Raw genomic sequence first — 21,155 nt, 5'->3', positions numbered from 1 at the left:
TGTTCAGCGTAGGTTGCAACAGGGCATTGACAAGACGCAGAGCTGGGCAAAGAAGTGCAGATGGAATTCAACCCAGAAAAATGTGAAGTGATTCATCTTGGAAGGCCAGATTTGAATGCAGAATACAGGGTTAATGGCAGGATTCTTGGCAGTGTGGTGGAACAGAGGGATCTTGGGTTCCGCGTCCATAGATCCCTCAAAGTTGCTGCCCAAGCAAATAGGTGTATGGCGTATTGGCTTTTGTGGCAGGGGAACTGAGCTTAAGAGCCGTGAGGTTTTGCTGCAGTTCTATAAAACTCTGGTTAGATCACACTTGAAATATTGTGTTCAATTCTGGTCACCTCATTATGGAAAAGATGTGGAAGCTTTAGAGAGGGTGCAGAGGAGATTTATCAGGATGCTGCCTGGAGTGGAGAGTAGGTTTTAGGAGAAATGGTTGATGGAGCTGGGCTTTTCTTGTTGGATCGAAGAAAGGTGAGAGGTGACTTGATAGAGGTATGCAAGTTGATGAGAGGCATAGAGAGAGTGGATAGCCGGAGACTTTTTCCCAGGGTGGAAATGACTATTATGAGGGGGCATAATTTTAAAGAGATTGGAGGAAGGTATAGGGGAGATGTCAGAGGTAGGTTCTTTGCCCAGAGAGTGGTGGGTGTGTGGAATGCACTACCAGCAGTGGTAGTGGGATCAGATACTTTAGAGACTTTAAGTGACACTTGGATAGGCACATGGAGCATGGTAAAATGTAGGGTATGCAGGGTAGATTGGTCTTAGTCGGATAATAGGTCGGCACAACATTGTGGGCCGAAGGGCCTGTACGGTGCTGCACTGTTCTATGTTCTATTTAAAAGACATTTGGACACATACATGATTAGGACAGATTTAGAGGGATAGGGGCCAAAGGCAGGCAAGCCGGACTAGTTTATTTTGGGAAACCTGGTCAGCATGAATGAATTGGACTGAAGGGTCTGTTTCTGTGCTGTATGACCTATAGCATTGATTTTGCCGTTGCCTTATTTTTAGCAGTCATAAAGAGAGACTTTATATCTTTTTACCTGTATATGCAGCGATGTCTGGTGGAAATCCTCAGCTGTGTAATGCCCATAGCACATCTTAGCACAGTGGAACCTGAATGCCAATTAACCCACTAGCACCCAGAAACCAAGGGCTACAGTTGGTTTTTAACACCTTCCCCACCACTGATGCCCACCGCCACCTTCATGTGTATCCCTGAAAGTATCAAACAGAACCATGTCTTTCCTACAGAACCACCTTTCTTCTCGGTCATTTAATATGTTCACAATTGAACACAACCTACTGGAGATAGTTTTATGTTTTGAGTTGAGTAATCAGTTCCTTATTATCTTTGCAAGGTACAAGATATCACAGCTCATTTTGTTTCTTGAATAGTATCACTTCAAGTGTTGTTGCCTGAAGTCCCTTTAACATTCTTCAACTGCAACATTCCGTGGTGTTCACATAGGGATTTTCCAGAGACCCACTTAATTTATTTCCTCTGTCACCTTTTGACTTCTTTTTTTAAAAAACATACACATTGTACTTAAATGTTCAATATGTCTGTAAGTAATTTGGGGTTATTGTCCAGTGACATGCGAACAGTGAGTTGAAAATCTGAGACACCTAGAGTCTGAAGTGAGAAAACTGAGCTTTCTGCTCAGCTTGGTGGATCAAGATAAGTTAATAAAGGAAGATAACTACACTCGCATCTCTGTGGTGCATTATCATGGTTGCAATTCCCAGCATATCCCAGTCATCAGCTATAAGGAGGTAAGTGCAGAAAAGCTACCTGTTTTCTTAGACTGACCAAGACTCCCAGTCATTCCATACATGCACCACCCTCTGTGTGAAGACGTTCCCCCTAGATCCCTTTTATATCTTTCCCTTCTCCTCTTAAACCTATGCCTTCTAGTTTTGGATTCCCCCACCCCAGGGATGAAACCTTGCCTATTTACCCTATTCATACGCCTCATGATTTTATAAACTTTGATAAGGCCAGGCCACAGCCTCTGACGCTCCAGGGAGAAGAGTCCCAGTCTATTCAGCCTCTCCCTATAGCTCAAACCCTCACCATATTTATCATACGCTATTGAGTACAAGGTGTGTCTGAGGAAGCTCCATTGTCAGAGAGGAGGAATAATTGTACAGCACCTTCATGATGTTGGTACATCCCAAATCAGATTACAGTTGGTAAAGTACTATCGAAAGGTTTTGTAATGTAAGAAACTGAACATCCAATTTTCAGACAGCAATGTTCACAAGGTGAGAACGTGAGAAATGTGAAAATGACCAGATACGTTAGTCCTGTAGTGTTGGTTGATGGATATATTTTAGTTAATATCAGGAATTTCTTTAAGCACCATCCTTTGCAATCTTAAAAGCATTATTCCATTTCCTAAGGGATGATACAAATGCTTCTCTTCTACATGAGACCCACAAAGTAGGCTGTCTGGAAACTGTGTAATCACCTGCCACTGAACTGACTATTGCAGCTTTCAGTCATCTCCTTCTAACAGTGATTCTTCCCCACCACTTTAATTTGATCTTGCAATTCACAATAAAAAAATCTCATCAAACCAGCTGAAATTCACACTGAGAATTTTAATCTTCGCCATTGGATGCCTGATTTGCAATAAAAGAGGGAAGACAGCGGGAAAATTAGTTTTTTTTCTCTCTGCCAAATGAAGCTTGCGGAAAACCAGTTCCCACTGGTGAAATATCTTTCAGCATAGACTGTCACTGGTGTGTTTTCAAAGTACTATGATTGGAAATTTGCACAATTGTTACGATTCCACTTGATGTTGGCATTCTACAGGTCAAATCCCAAAGTGAAGATAACAAAGTGTGAAGCTGGATGAACACAGCAGGCCAAGGCTTGGGAACCCTGCAGCCCAATGGTATCAATGTGGACTTCACCAGCTTCAAAATCTCCCCTTCCCCCACCGCATCCCTAAACCAGCCCAGTTCGCCCCCTCCCCCTACTGCAGCACACAACCAGCCCAGCTCATCCCCTCCCCCCACTGCATCCCAAAGCCAGCCCAGCCTGTCTCCGCCTCCCTAACCTGTTCTTCCTCTCACCCATCCCTTCCTCCCACCTCAAGCCGCACCTCCATTTCCTACCTACTATCCTCATCCCACCTCCTTGACCTGTCCGTCTTCCCTGGATTGACCTATCCCCTCCCTACCTCCCCACCTATACTCTCCTCTCCACCTATCTTCTTTTCTCTCCATCTTCGGTCCGCCTCCCCCTCTCTCCCTATTTATTCCAGGACCCTCACCCCATCCCCCTCTCTGATGAAGGGTCTAGGCCCGAAACATCAGCTTTTGTGCTCCTGAGATGCTGCTTGGCCTGCTGTGTTCATCCAGCTTCACACTTTGTTATCTTGGATTCTCCAGCATCTGCAGTTCCCATTATCTCAAATCCCAAAATGAACCTGGTTTGTTAGATGCTAACATTGTTCTTTTTAAACTGTGGAGGCTAGTTACTGAATACTGAGAGGCTGCTGGTATACTCTTAAATGAAAGATTTATTAGAAAAGGAAAATAATCATAAAATATATTACAACAAAGGGTTAGAAAGACTTCAATACACCAGAAAAGGATTCAAATTCATAAATTCTTTTTATTCTCGCACTATGTTTAATAATTCTCAAAACTCAGTGAAGATGCGCCACTATCTCTGCACCAAAACTTCTCTCTCAGGCTTGCACATCTGTAACTAGCTTGTTTCAGGTGATTTTCTTTCCTTTCACTCGATACTATTTTCCATCAGCTGGTATCTCTCCCTGAGATAACTAAAACAAACCATAAACTAAACTCACTATTGCCTTTAAGTTTAGAGCAAACACCATGAATTTGTTAAACTCAGTTTCCAATCGTCATAGAGTCATAGAGATATACAGCATGGAAACACCCTTCGGTCCAACTCATCCTTGCCAAACAGATATCCTGTGTAAATCTAGTCCCATTTGCCAGCATTGGGCCCATGTCCCACTATAACCTTCCTATTCATATACCCATCCAGATGACTTTTAAATGTTGCAATCGTATCCACCTCCACCACTTCTTCTGACAGATTATTCCATATTCACACCACCCTCTATATGAAAAGGTTGCCTCTTAGGTCTCTCTTATATGTTTCTCCTCTCACCCATGCTGTCTAGTTTTGGACTCCTCCACCCCAGGGAAAAGACCTCGCCTATTTACCCTATCCATGCCCCTCATCATTTTATAAACCTCTGTACAATCACTCCTCAGCTTCTGATGCTCCAAGGAAAATAGCCCCAGTCTGTTCAGCCTCTCCCTCTTGCTCAAACCCTCCAACCATGGCAACATACAATATGAGGGAGACCAGAATTGCACACAATACTCCAAGTGGCTAAAATGGCCAAACTAATGTCCAGTACAGCCACCACATGCCCTCCCAACTCCTGTACTCAATGCACTGACCAGTAAAAGCAAACACTTTCTTCACTATCCTATCTACCTTCAACTCCACTGTCAAGAAACTCTGAACCTGCATTCCAAGGTCTCTCTGTGCAGCAACATTCCCCAGGACCCTACAATTAAATTGTTACTCCCCAGCTCTTCAATTCAGGGTTATAAAACTTCATTAAAATGCATGCAAACACAATAGGCATCCAGATTCGTTGATACAAGGGTGCCAACAACAGCTCAAAAAATGACAAAATGCCCTTCTTAACACTAGATATGAAATATAAATTAAACTTGAAGTTGTACATTGTTCTTAACACAATCAGTGCATAAGAAATGTACACGGTGGTTCTTAGGCGGAACATAAATTAGTCAGTGTTCAACTGTATTGATTAAAAAGGCCAATATATAAATATTGGAACAGTGGTTGCAATATCAAGACTGTCTGTTGATCATCTCAGAACCAAGGAGCAGAAGTAGATATTTCAGACCCTCAAACCTGTTCTGAAATTCAGTTACATCGTGGCCGATCTGCTTTCAAACTGTTTACATTTTTAATACTGTCTGTATTATTATTAAAAACATTTTTGTACTTAACCAACTGGGAACTAATCTTGCATTCAGTGCCTGGGGCTACTGAGGAGATAAACAATTCAGCTAGCTGGCTGGATGAGGATCAAACAAGTGAAGGTAATCAGCTGGGAAACACAGCATCAATGGAGCCAGAATGGAATCAAATACCTAAGAGCTACAGAGAGGGGAGATTTTTGTGGTTCGTATCTGTGGATACTGAATGAATGCACCAAAAACTTTTCTGATGTATTTTCTAACAGAAAGAAAACTATTCCAATTTGTTTTATCTTACATACAGCCTTGATTCATTAATGACTTGGGTGCCATTCATTCAACTACTCTTTGGGTCCTTGTCATACCAGGTCTTGGCTGAGTCTTTAAATTGACCATTTTGGACTCTGAACAGTCTGTTGCAAATTCTGGAGAGGTTTTGTTAGGGAGTATCTAGTTGTGTTAAAGTACCAGACACCAGTGCCAGTAACATAGGTGAAGCTTAGTCTGATGAAGGGTCTAGGCTCGAAACTTCAGCTTTTGTGCTCCTGAGATGCTGCTTGGCCTGCTGTGTTCATCCAGCCTCACATTTTATTATCTTGGATTGTCCAGCATCTGCAGTTCCCATTATCACTGAAGTTTAGACTGATTTGGTACCTTGGGTATGAAAAGACAGTTAATCATAAAAGGCTTCCCAAAATATCTAGTAGGTAATAGATATTCTGAATTGTTATCAAAACAGAGTAAATACATAAGGAGATTTGTGATAGCTAGAGTGGCTCTCATTTTGCCTGATATCTCATAAAGATAATATAATTATCAGATTGGCTGATTTGTTGGATAAACTTTGGATCATGTAGCTATGCTTTGAAGAAGGCTTAATGAGTCCAAACAAAATAAAGACAGAATCGTTTGTTGCTCTTTATCTTAATGAGCAAATTAAAAGCAATCACCTTTAAAAGGCATATAATAATAATTGTCAATATTCCTTATGCTTTCACCTGTATTTGGCTGTGCCACCTTACTTTCTTTGAACAATTCTTTTTCAGAAGTGTAACAGGACGTGCAAATAAGGACAACTGTTTTAAAAAGTCAAACTCTCTTATTTCTCTTTATGTTCATTCGCTAAGTATTTTAATTTAAGTAGTGATTGGAGAAACCAGGGGCTGAATCATATGATGTGTTTTGGTTAAATGTGATTTTTGTCAAGTTTCATGGAAGGTTTCTCCCCATGGACCCTAGTGAGACCTCAATGTCTCAAATGCACCTCATTAATAACCTACTATGGTGCCCCATTCATTCAATCGTAGCTGGATTCTACCATTCATTGTTGTCAGAACAATTGGCTACTGCTGGGATGTCTTGAAATAGAACATAATTTCTGACACTATTGCCATCTTGGAACCCCAACCATGTAACCGGCCAAGTGCTGGCAATCCGAAATTGCCTTTCATAGTCAACATAGTGGCAAAGCAGCCAAAAACCTGTGATTCTCAATGCACAGAAGTGGCATGATTGACACCTCCATACACATACAGCTGCACATTCACACCCCAATCACCATTTAAGAACCAGGCCACACAACTTACCACTCGATGGGGAGATCCCATCTTACAACCATCTTTAAGTCACTGCTACTCTTTCCCAAAGCCCGCTGTAGCTCAGCATCTTATCATCATTCAGTATGGGGCTATCACATTGCAGTGAGTCAAGCATTGTAACAAGAGGTGCCAATGTTTCCCAGACTGCAGTGTAACAGTGCAGATTTGGACTGGAAGTGAATTCGAAATGTGCCATGATGATGCCAGAGAGATTGTGTGACTTGGCTGTCAGTGTTCATTGACATGATGCACGCATTGCCATTCACTTGGAGCAAGCCCGGGGATGTTGGTGCTGAGTGTACAAGAGGCAAACAACAAACTGACTTTCATAAGAACCAAAAGAACTGCAGATGCTGTAAACCAGGAACCAAAACAAAATTACTGGAAAAGCTCAGCAGGTCTAGAAGCATCTGTGGAGGAGAAAACAGACTTAACGTTTCGGATCCGGTGACCCTTCCTCAGAACTGCACATTTCATCAGGCATCAAACGTAGAGTCATATAGATGAAATGTTTCCTCACACAATTAGGGAATTATTTGACAGTGTAGCTTGCAATGGGTTAAAGACAAACAAATTCAAAATGAAAGCTTGTCTTAGCTTCAAATGATTTGCCCATTGCTCTAACAACAAGGAAATGAAACTCACTCTGTGTTCCAAGTATTTATACCAATAAGCAGCTCTGGTTCTGAGGAAGGGTCACCAGATGCTGCTAGACCTGCTGAACCTTTTCAGCAGATATAATGGGAACTGCAGATGCTGGAGATTCCAAGATAATAAAATGTGAGGCTGGATGAACACAGCAGGCCAAGCAGCATCTCAGGAGCACAAAAGCTGACGTTTCGGGCCTAGACCCCTCTGATGAAGGGTCTAGGCCCGAAACGTCAGCTTTTGTGCTCCTGAGATGCTGCTTGGCCTGCTGTGTTCATCCAGCCTCACATTTTATTATCTTGGAACCTTTTCAGCAACTATGTTGTGGAAACTGACTTTCATGTTGGGAATTCTCAGTTTTGTATCTGCCCAGCAGGTGGTAGAATGGGAATACGCCTATTAATGAGGATTCTGTCTTAGTGAGAGTGATAACAAGAAGTAATCCCCCTTCATTGACATCACACCTTTTCAGAGGGAATATCTCATTCTCAACGTCTGGAACTCTGTTGGAAATTACAACTTGTTACCCTAGATGTTGAGAAGAGTCTCACTTGATTTCTCGTGTGGTCCTTCCAGGTTTCTCATGAAAGCTCACAGGCTTCAGGACCTCATAATATTTCAGTCCATGTTTCAACACAGATTGATAGATCACAAGTTCACTTTATCTACTTAGGTCATTTGAATTCACCCATATAGAATGATCCTTAAGTCCCTTTCTTTACAGCCCCAAATTGATATTAAATGATTCCAGGTTATTATCTCCAGTGCTCTGAGCGTCTCTTTCTGATATTTGTGTGAACATGGACTTGCTAACATCAGTCCTAACTTTGCCACTCATTTGCTTAAACCTGTAACTCACACCTTCTCTCCCTTGTTCTACTTCATTCATTTAAAATGTTTATACTGTTTTTTGTGCTGTTTATAATCTTATACACTTTTTTTAAAATTACTTTGAATTTCCTCTTTCAGATCTAAATATCCCAATTTTCATTAGTTCCTTCTATTAACTGAGAGTACTGCGGCTAGGGATCAACCCTGTGGCTCTTCTCTCTGGTAATTGAATATTGCCCATATGTCTCAGTGACCAGAATTGAACGCAATGATGTTTGACCTGAGCATTATGCAGTTTGATTGTAATTTTCTGTGACTTGAGGTCAATGGCTTTGATGCTGCAGCTCAACAGTCCATTGGCTTTGTTGACTTCTACTGTGCCACAGTCAGAAGTTTTGAGAATGCTGACATCTTTTTCACCTTTAGCTATTTCAGCACAATTTTCAGGGCACATGTGTTACCTGTATTTCTGATCAAAATTTAGCATTTTTCTTGTTTTCTGTTCACAACGGCAAGATATCAACATTATATATTAACAGCTGGAAATGGCATTTTTGATGGCAGGCTGGCTGGTATAATCTGTTCTAATTTATGTTTTTTGTAGTTATGCCATAAAAGTGGAGTTGGCTTAACCCTAGATTCACCAAATAAGTAATAAATGTCTTCTGATCTTTCATATAGCTTAACCAACATGCATAAAAAAAGAAGGGAGAGCTGCTTATTGGTATAAATACTTGGAACGCAGAGTGAGTTTCATTTCCTTGTTGTTAGAGCAACAGGCAAGTCAGATAAAGCTAAGACAAGCTTTCATTTTGAATTTGTTTGTCTCTAACCCATTTGCAAGCTACACTCTCAAATAATTCCCTAACTATGAGGAAACATTTAATCTATATGACTCTACGTTTGATGCCTGATGAAGCGTGCAGTTGCACAATTTAAATTGTCGTTGATTTCCAACTCTCAATTGCAACAAAAAGATACCTGGAAAATCATTTCACTTGTCCTCTAAGAGCACTTACAGCTGATAATTATCATCAAAGTGTAGAGATTTTAATTAAATACTGAACAAAAAAAACTGATTTTCTGTTAATATCCTTTTCTTGCTTTGAAAGTGTTAAAAATATTCTAAAGCCATGTGTTAATGGGATATCCATCTTTTTTAATCACTTCAGCTTCCAATGAATCAATGTCTCTTCACTGAGTGAACATAATGATCTTACGATTTTATCATTTTATTGCTGTATTTCTAGCCCAACTGGGATCCTTTTTCAAGTGCTTGACAAAGTTTAGCACCTGAACTTCATTCAAACAATTGGAAGCATTGAAAGCATTATCAGTTTATCCAGGTACATGCGTTGAAAATGACAAGAGAGGAACGGGGTTATGAACTGTAGGAGTGGCACTGTAATTCTACACTCCTGGTAGAGAAGCTATTATTTACAAAAGGCAATCAAAAAATTGAATCAGAATCTTATCTCTGATTTTGCGAGAATGGTTTTCCTGCTAGGAGCACCAAGCCTTTTCGCACAGAAAAGTTTCAGAGTCAGTAGGAACTGCAGATGCTGGAGTATCTGAGAGAGCAAGGTGTAGAGCTGGATGAACATAGCAGGCCAAGCAGCATCAGAGGAGCAGGAAAGCTGACATTTCGGGTTACCTTCTTATCCTTGCAGTTATATCATTCTTTTAGAATTGGTAACTTGTACCGATCAAGTTGTTAACTTTTGTCGATTTTTTTAAAACGTAATTACACAGAAACCTTTCTGCACAAGGTGTAGAGCTGGATGACCACAGCAGGCCAAGCAGCATCAGAGGAGCAGGAAGGCTGATGTTTCCGGCCTAGGCCCTTTCTGAAGAAGGGTCTAGGCCCAAAATGTCTGAAGAAGTGTCTAGGCCTGAAACATCAGCCTTCCTGCTCCTCTGATGCTGCCTGGTCTGCTGTGTTCATCCAGCCCTACACCTAGTTATCTCAGATTCTCCAGCATCTGCAGTTCCTACTGTCTCTATAACTGCAAAGAGGCCATTTAACCTGTCATTTCTTGCACATTCTTTGAAAGAGTCTTCTAATTAGTCACACACCTCGTACTTTTCACCATTGCCTTTCATATTTTAGCTTTTCAAATATTTGTCCAATTCTCCTTTTAATCTTATTATAAAATAGCATCCTACACTAGCAGCAACACTTTCGAGATCACATCTCACTGCACAAAAGAAAAATTTCTTCATCTCTTTTCTAGTTCTTAGCCAATTGCCATCTGATCAATGACCACAACACCCACACCCCCAGTCCTATTACCGAAAACAATTTTGCCAATTTACTCTGATAAAATTGTTCATAATGTGGGCCACTTTTGTTGAAATCTTCTGTTAACCCTATTTTGCTCTCAGAGAGCCATTCCCATCACCTTTACTGTGATTAGTCACGGGGTCTCAATCAATATCCAAAGTTCACACAAAGTAGGTTGGCTGTAAATGTGTGAACGGTCAGTAGGTAATTGATCAGTGACATCTCTAAAACTCTCTGCAGTAACCGCAAATTCCCCACAGGATCAGGTAAGACAAGCTTCCTCCCCACTCACTTTTTCTTATTATCTCTTCCCCAACACCATCGCACTGCCCATCCAAATCGCATCAAAATTTCTCATGAATAGACTTTAACAAAGACTTGAAAACCTAAAAAGCCAAATATTTCTGAAGTTAATTGCTATAAACACAATGTTGCAAGATCCAAAGCAGCAATAAAACAATAGAAAACCGAGTACTGTATTCTGCCACTCTTTGCCATCTGTTTACTCGTATCTCCCAGCACATCAGTGCAAAAGATAAGGCTGAAGCATTCACAACAATCTTCAGCCAGAAGTGCCAAGTGGATGATCCATCTCACCTTCCTCCAGAGGTGCCCAGCATTTTAAATAGCAGTCTTCAGTCAATTCAATTCATTCCACATGAAATAAAGGGATGGTTGAAGACACTATATAGCGCAAAGGCATTGAGTCCTGACAGCATTCTGGCTATAATACTTAAGACGTGCTCCAGAACTTCCTGCTCCCCCTAGCCAAGCTGTTCCAGTACAGTTGCAACCCTGGCATCTACCTGACAATGTGGAAATTTTCCCGGATATGTCCTGTGCATAAAAAGCAGGACAAATCTGGCTAATTACCGCCCCATCAGTCTCCTCTCAAACATCAGTAAAGTGATGGAAGGTGTTATCAACAGTGCTATCCAGCAGTACCTGCTCAGCAATAACCTGCTCAGTGATGCCCAGTTTGAGTTCCGCCAGGACCATTCAGCTGCTGACCTCATTATAGCTTTGGTTCAGACTGGGATAAAACATAGAACATAGAACAATACAGCGTAGAACAGGCCCTTCGGCCCTCAATGTTGCGCCAACCTGTGAGCTAATCTAAGCCCCTCCCCTTACACTATCCCATCATCATCCATATGTTTAAATGCCCCTAATGTGGCTGAGTTAACTAAGAGCTGTATTCCAGAGGTAAGGTGAGAGTGATAGCCCTTGACATCAAGGCTGCATTCAACCAAGGTGGGCATCCAGCAAAACATGAATCAATGGGTATCATTCGTTCATTCATTCATGCATTCAAAAGCATGTCAGAGGCTAGGAATACAGCAGCAAGTAACTCACTTCCTGACTCTCCAGCACCTGTCCACCATCTACAATGCACAAGTCAGAAGTATTTTGGAATACTCCCCACTTGCCTGGATGAGTGCAGCTCCAGCAACACTCGAGCAGGTTGACACCATCCAGGACAAAGCAGCCCAATTGACCGGCACCACATCCACAAACATTCACTCGGTCCATCACTGATGTTCAGTAGTAACAGTGTGTACCATCTACGAGATGCACCGCAGAAAATCACCAAAGATCTTTAGACAGCACTTTCCAAATCCACGGCCACTTCCATCAAGAAGGGCAAAGACAGCAGATACATAGGAACACCCCCAACTGTAAGTTCCCCTCCAAGCCATTTGCTATCCTGTCTTGGAAATATATTGCCTATCCTTTAGTGTTGCTGCGTCAAATCCTGGAATTCCTTCCCTAATGGCACTGCGTGTCAACCTACAGCACGTGGACTGCAGTGGTTCAAGAAGGCAGCTCACCATCACTTTCTCAAGGGCAACTTGGACAGGCAACAAAATGCTAGCAGACAATGACAATGAATAAAACAATCCCACATCATCAAAGTGGCCACACAGAAAACAATATGCCCCCAGATTTGTTTCTTCTCAACAACAAACTGCAATTACTACAGCACTTAATGGAATAAATGCCCCACAAGTAAACAGCAAGCATTCTGTAAATAATCAGATTTTAAAGAATTGGAATGTTGTGCTGGGAAAGTAAGTCTATTTTTCAAGATCACACAGAAAGTTAAAAAGAACTAGGCTTTAAATTTCTCTGTAGAGTTGATCTGGACCTAGGAATAATTTGAAGATCTTTAATGTTGAAAACTACAGTATCACCATGTAACTTTACCTTGGCAGAAAATCCGAGCATCTATTTTAGTTACAGATTTGCATGCAAATGCTGTATTTAAAAGGAGGCCAAAGAAACCGCTTTTATCAGTCCTTCTCTGATGTAGGTATAAAAGTTTAAACTGTTAATTTACTTATTTATCTGTTTCAGAACATTGTCTTTTTGATGTTGCCAGCTAGAATAAGATCAGACCCTACAAGTTACTGTGACCGTTGATAACGTTACATAGGTGTCATATCAAATTCCTACTTTTCTTGTTTTTGTGGAATTGCCAACCTTATTTTAATAAAATAATCCAGTTGAGAGAATGTTGCAAGCTGCAGATGTTAATTCCCAAAACCTAATGATTAAATTTGTTGCTTAAATTCACAAGGAAGGCTCCACAATGAATCATTCCCTTTACAAGTGAAATTCAACCAATTTTAGTGAAATATAGATGTCGTCTAATCATGGCTCTATATTAATGCACCTCAGTTGATGGTAACCCAAGTCCAAAACAGAAGGTGGTGTTCTCAACTATCTCAGCTCCAGGACATCTCTGCAGAAGTTACTGAGGATTGCGTGCTGGGCCCAACCATCTTCAACTGCTTCATCTCTATCATAATGTCTGAAGTGGTGATGTTTGCCAAGGATTGAACAATACTTAGCACCATTTGCAACTCCCCGAATACCAAAGCAGTGCATGTCCAAAAACAGGAACAATGTTCAGAACTGGGCTGTTAAGTGACCATTAACATTCGTGGTACACACGTGCCAGGTAATGAGCGGCTCCAACAGGAGAGAACTTGACCCCCTGCAATTTAACTCTTAACATTCAATGGCATTTCCATTGCTGAATGCTCCACTGCCAATATTTCAGGTGCAGTCACATTGACCTGCCCTCTTGAGGTTAGATCTTTTTTCCATGTTTGGACCAAGACTGTAATGAGCATCAAGCTGGTGTTGTCCATTATACATTGGTGGCAACAGGTGGAGAGTTTACATGCATGAAGGGGAATGGAACTCAGTGTGTCTCATTTCGCACTACTTTCTTTCTCTTTTCCACTACTTCGCTCAGCTCATTTAGTAATGCTATACAAGTTGCTGAGCCATCCTCAGAATTTTAAAATAGTAAATTCAGCAGAAGGCCAGCAGATTCAGGTGGCCCAAATTTGCTGCACTCTTGTCTTATCAAAAATTAGAAGCACTGCAGAAGATGTGGAGGTGCAAGTATACTGGCCTTTGTGGAAATTGCACAGGTAAGTTTGAACTTGCACTGGGTAATGTGCCTCCTGCTTGAGGCCCATTGGAAATGTCCCTGATTCTCAACTGAAGTTGGAAATTAGTGAGCACTTACTTAGTACTTTCCTGCATAATGCACCCAAAAGTGTTGACCAGCTTAAAATTTGGTCTGATGCCTCAGCAACACCACAACCCACCATCAGCTCCTGCCCCCATTCCCAATCACCAGTCTCTGACCTGTTTACTCACTCCACACAACCAGAACCATCTAACTCTGGAATATCCTCTGAACCAGACCCAATTCCCTCTTGACCTGGCTCGACTACCTCACTGATAAACTGACAAACTGACCACACTCCATCCCAACCTGACCTGATCTGACTACCCCCAGACCTGACATCCACTCACCACCCAACCACTCCCACGTTTGCACCTCAACCTCTCACCCAACATCTCACCTCACCCACCCCACCCATTTCTCTCATTTCAATCTAAAATCTTATCTTGCTACTCTACAGTCAATTCAGGTCCTCTTCAACATTGTTGTTTGACATGCAGTGCACATTTTGGCTGTGCAAAAGGTAGGAAACTGGAAGGGGAGAACACCTTTCCTTTTCAAGGCTTCCCAGACGAGGAATTAAATGAGGATTCAGATGAGGAACATGAAGATGCCATTCAGCAAATTAATACCAGAAGGTCAGCAGACAGTGGTACCAGGGAGATGCCAGAGTCCTTGATAATGATGTTATTCACTTGAAGAACTTGAGGTGTGTTGTCACCAATAGACAAATGCCATCTTTCATGTGTCACCTGACTGGTAAGACACCGCTGTCATTTCAATGCCTCACATCACTATGTTGTGTTACTAGGTGCCTTGGCTGGTTTTGTCGAACTATGTTGGACATATTCTATGCTTATGATGAGTCCAAGAAGTAGTGCCCACTGGCAGGGAGCTGGTGTAATGGTTCCATAATGACTTCATGCATTTACCTGTCCCAATATCGCGCAAAATTAAGCAGCAAAGTCAGGAAAACCCAAACCATTCAATCTATGTGAAATAATCCCGCTTACTATGTGCAGTGAGAACATCAGTCAAAGGTAAAAGCAATGTGTACACATTAGTTCAAAGAATAAGCCTGCTGCCAGACTATTTGCTGTGTCATGCCTTCTACAGTTTTAGCAAGAATTCTCCACTTATATACCACATCTACTTTGCAATAAAACCAACTTGCCTTTCGTCTTCCCGATTATTTGTTTATACCTGGTTGCTAACATCTTGTGATCTATCTACAAGGATATGCAGATTCCTCTGTACTACAACAGTCTGCCGAAGAGTCAGCCAGTGGCATGTTTTATTCAAAGTCTCATCTGCACTGAATACTAAATAAAAGCTTGTAAATTTTTATTTTAATATGAAATGCTTGATACTGAATCAACGACAACTTTGCAGTACATTTTGCTGCTCAGTAAGAATGGATGCTTCCACAGGCACAGTAACAGTGGAATAAATAAGTGAATAAAAAGATATTTAGTGGCTCTAGAATTTGAGTAGATCGGATTCAGTCAGTGAACCTTGTGTCTTGCAGCTCTGTTTTTGCACAAGTCCTAACAGTTGGCCCAGACACTTGCAGAAAATTACTGACTTGGGGTTTCTCTTCACCTATCCAGGTAAAGGCGACTTGATTGGCTCTGACTTTTTGGCAAAGGACCAAGTGATTAAGACCAATGCAAACGTGAAGGCTTTGACCTACTGTGACCTGCAGTATATTATCCTGAAGGGGCTGAGGGAAGTACTGGAGCTGTACCCCGAATACGCGCAGAAATTCATTGAGGACATTCAGCATGACTTGACGTACAACCTGCGAGTGGGGAATGATGCCGATGTAAGTTCATGCCCTTAAGTTATCGTAGGTGTACTCTTGGGCATTTTTCAAATTTATGAATCCCACAATTTATAAAATATATGAGGTACAAACTCCTGAGCTTCCGCACAGTTTAGTAATAATTGCAATCTATACACAGTTGGTGCGGAGATAGTTGATTGCAGCTTAGACAAGACTCAGAGGTGGCCGAGTTGGCCATGAAACATTTGGGCTAAGGAGAAAGGAAAAAGCAAGAGTTGAGCTCAAAAAGCTCATAGAATATGGCGCCGCATTGTGAGGCCCCTACCCTGAGCCACTTGGTCTCTCCAGTTCCCTGTCCACTTAGCAGACCTGGTCAAAACCTCCAAATTTGTCCACACCTTCAATCATTGGGTGTAATTTCTCTCTTCCTTCTCTCTTTAGCATCCATTTCCACACAGCCAGCTGAGAGCACCTAGGATTTTTTTTCTTTCAGTGATGTAAAATCAAGACGTTTTTGATACACTGCCAGAGATGAGGGAAGAAAAATTGTTAAAAATATTAAAGAAAAAAGTTGTCTTTTTTTTGCAAATCTCATACAAAAAGAAGCATGAGGACTACAAAATGTGACTGGCACCATTCAAAACTGACAAACACAGCATGAAATGTGTGGGGGGGTGTTGGAGGGCAATTTTTTATAATGGTGGTGAAATCAGACGGGGCATTTCTAAAGGATTTTCATGTGATTAGTCTGGGAAATTGAAAGCAACCAAATTTAGAAATATATAATTGTGCAGTGCTAGGGCTTTTACTGTTGGGAATTAAAAGGTATCTCAGCTTCAAATGAATAGTGACAGACTGTTTCTAATAATATCTGGTGTGGCTTAAAATAACAGCAGCTTGTTCTGGAGCTCTGCAAGTCTCTCAGGGACTTTGACTGATACTAGAGCTAAAAATAGCAGATGTACTCTCCCTTCTCTCCAGCCTCATCAATAACACAAGACAGGGCAGGGTTCTCTGCACATGCTGATACCACTGTTTCAAGAGCATGGAAGGGGAAAAGAAATTGATTTGCAGATTCTTGTAATTACCTCCCACATAATATGTGGCAGTAGAAAAAATGAGAACGACGGTTTCAGTAATTCGAGTAAATCCTTCCTTGCATTTGCAAACTGTCTGAAAGAGCCATGACTGCACATAAATTGAAGCCTGTTTGTTTGCTCAAAGGATTTGTGCACGTGGGCAATTTTTTAACCTTTCTTCTGGCTGGCTAGCTGCTCTGAGTTCCTGCAGGGATTGCTTCTCTTGCTAAAAATAGAAGTTGGAAGGCTGAATGAGCCCAGGTTCATGAATTATTAAGAGCGAGAGTTAAAAATACGTGGCAGGTTTATAATGAGAACCATGAAATCCCTTGTGCTGTTCCCATGCCACCAGATTCACCTTCACTAGAAATTTCAGAAAGAAAAAAGGGATTACATGTGTTTCCCAAAAAATATGATTCAGATTTGCCTTTTTTTTTGAGGTTAGCAAAGTGCTTTTGATAACCCCTTGAAATGACTGTATTTTTTAATTTCACAGATAGGTCAGTTAACATCACCATCACTGCACATAGCCCAGTGAGTATTAACACTTTCAATCCAGCTAAAGCTGCACTGCTTTTTCTAATTTATAATTTTTGGTGATCTTGTTTTTGCTTATTCACATTAAGACATGTCAGAAATAAGATCTTCCCTATTAAAACTCTGATGCAGCATCAAATTCTCTCAACAGTTATAGCACATGCCAAACTTGCAATATTTCCTGACATAAAAATATGTCTGAGCCTCCACAAGTTTTAAGATTCTCCAGCCGTTTTAAGCCAGACAGCTTGTTTTAGCGTAGATATTTGACTGCACCGTAACCATATTATAGGCACAAGTATCCAATTTGATAGATGTTCTGCATTTACCCATTCTGCACTGACCCACCTTACTGGATCAGGATTTGTCAATAGGCCTCCAGGGAGTGGTGTACCAAAGCATTTAAAAGGTTCATTCTAATATTGAAATAAAGGCTCTTCCTTGTTTTTGAACCCTTTTTCTGGAATAGGTTTGCCTAACTCTCTGACATAACATGTGATGAATTCAGCCAGAATATTACAGCACCAACAGATAGCAAGGACTCTATATAAAGTGACCCGTTTAAAAGATTAATCACAGCGCTGAGAAGCAGCAAAGGAGACACAAGTTGTTGGGAGAAGGGGGGCATTCACCAGCAATAGGCTATTCTCGCAGTGGGAACAATCTTAATAGCTCAGCAACGCTGAAGAGCAATTTCTCCTGTACCTTTGTTTCATGAAAGAGGCGATCTGTTAAGCTGTGTCACTTACTGCAACCACAGCTGGAGACTCAAACCAGGGCATGGATAGCTCTGAACTGCTTCCAAGCTGCAGCTGGCCACATAGGGACAGTTCAAAGTGGCAGCAGCATGTAAATGGACCCAGGAATTACTGACTTCTGCAGAATGTAGGATAGAGAAAACTACACTCACAGTACCATACGTACTTCCTGCCTTCATCCTAGTGTCTTTTGCAATAGAGATTATTCCACTCTCTGAAAGTTCAGCTGACGGAAAATGCATCACGCTGGTTTACATTCGGTATCCTGATGGCATTATTAGTTCATTCATCCTGTTCAAATGGTCTATTTTATCTTTATTCCAAACAGATAATCAATGACAGCCTAGTTCTTTGCAACAAAGATCTCCCCCACGACATGGCTCATGACAGGTCACACTCATCTTAGAGCGTTTCATATGAACCATCTTTCCTAACCCAAAATCATCAGTAGTTAGGCTACACTGATTACCTTATTGCCATTGCTTTCCTTCAGCTTGCATTAAGGATTTTTTTTTCTCAACAAAACCATCAACAATAAATCCAGGAAAAATTGCACCAACAATTCTCTTCCATAGGTGTACAATAGGAAGAATATCACCATAACCCAAACAACTTAATGCCAGTCTTTTGTGCTCTACTTTAATTCTCCTTCAAGATGTATTCCTAGGTGATTGTGTACAGCTTAGAGCCCCAACACAGTTGCAGCTGCAATCTTCAATGCCTTGAATCAGCACACAGCCTTCCCTATGTAACTCGAAATTCCTGATGTATCCTTCGCAGCCTATTCAGTGGAATAGACACTTAAGTCGGCTTTTGAGGTGTCTTGAGTAAGGCTGTGATACCAATTGTTCCACACTATTCCCCCCGGGTCCATAAACATTGATTTATCTACATGTGACAATCCTTCCTTTGGGCTATCCTGTGAAGTACATGGTACAATTCTTATCTTTACAGCATTGATGAAGTCACTGAATTATTGGATCCATCTCCTGGAAGTTAGATTTCTAGCACTGAGCTCCTCCCCAGTGTTGTATTACTTGCAGTGGAGATAATACCTGGTGAACTTTCTGGGTCCCAAACCCCAAGGGGGAAGCAGGAATTCTTCCCCTTGGTGCTGGCCAAATGCTGGAGGGACAGCCTGGTTATTCTGTTCCTACTACAACCGTTTCTATCCACATGTGGTGTTTGCCTGGTGTCTACAACCAGGCGTTTATATCATCTTTCAGAGATGCTGGCTACCATTGATTGATTTTCCACTTGTCTCAAAGTCTGTGCAGCCAACAAACATAGTGTGTAATACTGTGTGTAATGCGGTCTGTAGTCCTGCCTGCTGACACATGAATTTCACATTGTCTTTGCACCAACATGAACAAGTCCATGCAACAGGCAGTAAATGTTCTAGACCATGTTCTGGATGGAGATCCTCTCCCACCAGAGTTTTTGTTGTGTTACAGACCGTAGAGAGATATGGTAAATTTCCTCATCCCTCATCTATCTGCAATGAGCTGCATACATGGGAGTGTTTTAAATCTTTTGAATTACCTTAGTAATAAAAAAGTAAGGGTTCATATTAAAAATTAATGTTAGACATGAGGCAGGCTTTCTGTTACATTTAAATCATAGCAAAAGGTAAACAACTGTTGACAGAACACCCTGAAATGTAAAAGCAAGAAAATGACTCCCTCAAACACAGCAACACAAACACACACGAGTAAGATGAAGCAAGCATTTAGGTTATGGACAGAATAATGAGAAGCGAATCACATGTTCAAGTTAGAACTTAAAGATGCACAAGTTGCCTACCTGAATAGGTTTTCTCTCATGGTTCTTTGGAGATGAGTGAAAATTGGACGTCTCTGGGTTTCCAGAGAAAGATGTGTTCAAGTTCCTGTGAGACATTTTGCAGGCAATGACAAATTAGACATTGTGTTTCTGGGTGGGTTAACTGTTTATACGAGACAGGCTTCCTCACTTCCTCGAATGTCCTATCGGCTCCAGACTGACTTTATCTGACAAGTTCCTGAAGTAATCAGCAGCCATGCCCAGGGTCCAGGTCCTACACAGTGCAGAACAGTTGAGAAAATCGAACCAATGGTTTGCCATAGTGGTTTGCCACAATAGTGGTTGCTGTATTCTCTGATACAAATGTCCAGCATCACAGACAGCTGCTTTGACAGCTCCTGTGAAAGGATAAGTATGTGGTTACAGTGTTAGCAGCGTAGGATGCTAAGTGGATGGGACACAAGGACAAAAGGTAGGAAGGAGACCAAGTAAGTGATGGAGTGTTTTGGGTAGGTTGTAATGGCTGGGGGATGTTGTATCCACATGGGGAGAGAAAGGTTGTTTTGTTCAACAATAAGGGCAAGCTGGTCCTGCAGGATGAGAGCGTGCCAGGTCCCAGGGTGGTAGGGGGTGTCCTGAGCAATTCCTACCAAAGTCAGGGATTCTGCAGGGTCCCAATATGCAACTCTCATCAATGCTGCAGAATCAACTGTCTGACCACCATAAATTGCAGACCATGATCTATTTTAGGGGATAATTGTTACTGCCCAAACTCATCTTACATTGCCTCTACAACTGGCTCCAGTAACGAAATAATATTGTCCTCAACCCACTGCAAAATGTTCGTTGATCCATGTTGTTGAATCAAAGGCTAGTCTCACAGCACCATCTGTAGCAATTCAAAGTACCGAGACAGAAGAAACAACTTTGCTGTTCATCTGCACAAAGTTAAGGTTTGCTACATTTTTAATTCTTTCTGCTCCTTGTGGTCTTCCCATCACATCACATCTTGACCAAGAAGCCATGGAAACTGCCTGTTCTCCATCTGATATGTTAGGTATTTGGGACCCCCATAAGAGCTGCTGTTCCATCCCTGAAAATAAGATCCATCGACTCTACATTTAGCCCTGTTATTCCCCGACCTGAGAATTCTCAATGAGAATGCTGGGAAGTGTTTCATTTTCCCAGAAAGAGTGAATGAAGAGGTAGGTCTGTACCAAAGCCTGGAAGATCAGGAGCATGAGGAAGGTAGATATAAAGCAACAAAGGTGGAGTGGGTGTGAAATGCAACACTTCTTTCACAAGCTGCCTTCACAAGCAGGGTGGCACAGTGGCTCAGTGGTTAGCAC

The 21,155-nt window shown here is 41.5% G+C and overlaps 1 protein-coding gene across 1 annotated transcript in view; it reads left to right on the top strand.

The window, feature by feature from the left end:
- The window catches only part of kcnh3 (potassium voltage-gated channel, subfamily H (eag-related), member 3), a 587,271-nt gene that overhangs the window by 514,150 nt on the left and 51,966 nt on the right, over window positions 1-21,155 (top strand). The window contains exon 11 of the mRNA XM_048534608.2: window positions 15,475-15,689. Coding sequence (XP_048390565.1) covers window positions 15,475-15,689 — 215 coding nt within the window. The remainder of the gene's footprint in view (window positions 1-15,474; window positions 15,690-21,155) is intronic.

This window comes from Stegostoma tigrinum, chromosome 7 (genome assembly GCF_030684315.1).
Source record: "Stegostoma tigrinum isolate sSteTig4 chromosome 7, sSteTig4.hap1, whole genome shotgun sequence".
NCBI classification, from domain to species: Eukaryota; Metazoa; Chordata; class Chondrichthyes; order Orectolobiformes; family Stegostomatidae; genus Stegostoma; species Stegostoma tigrinum.
The sequence above is the reverse complement of the archived record's forward strand: the minus strand, read 5'-3'. Positions and strand labels throughout refer to the sequence as shown.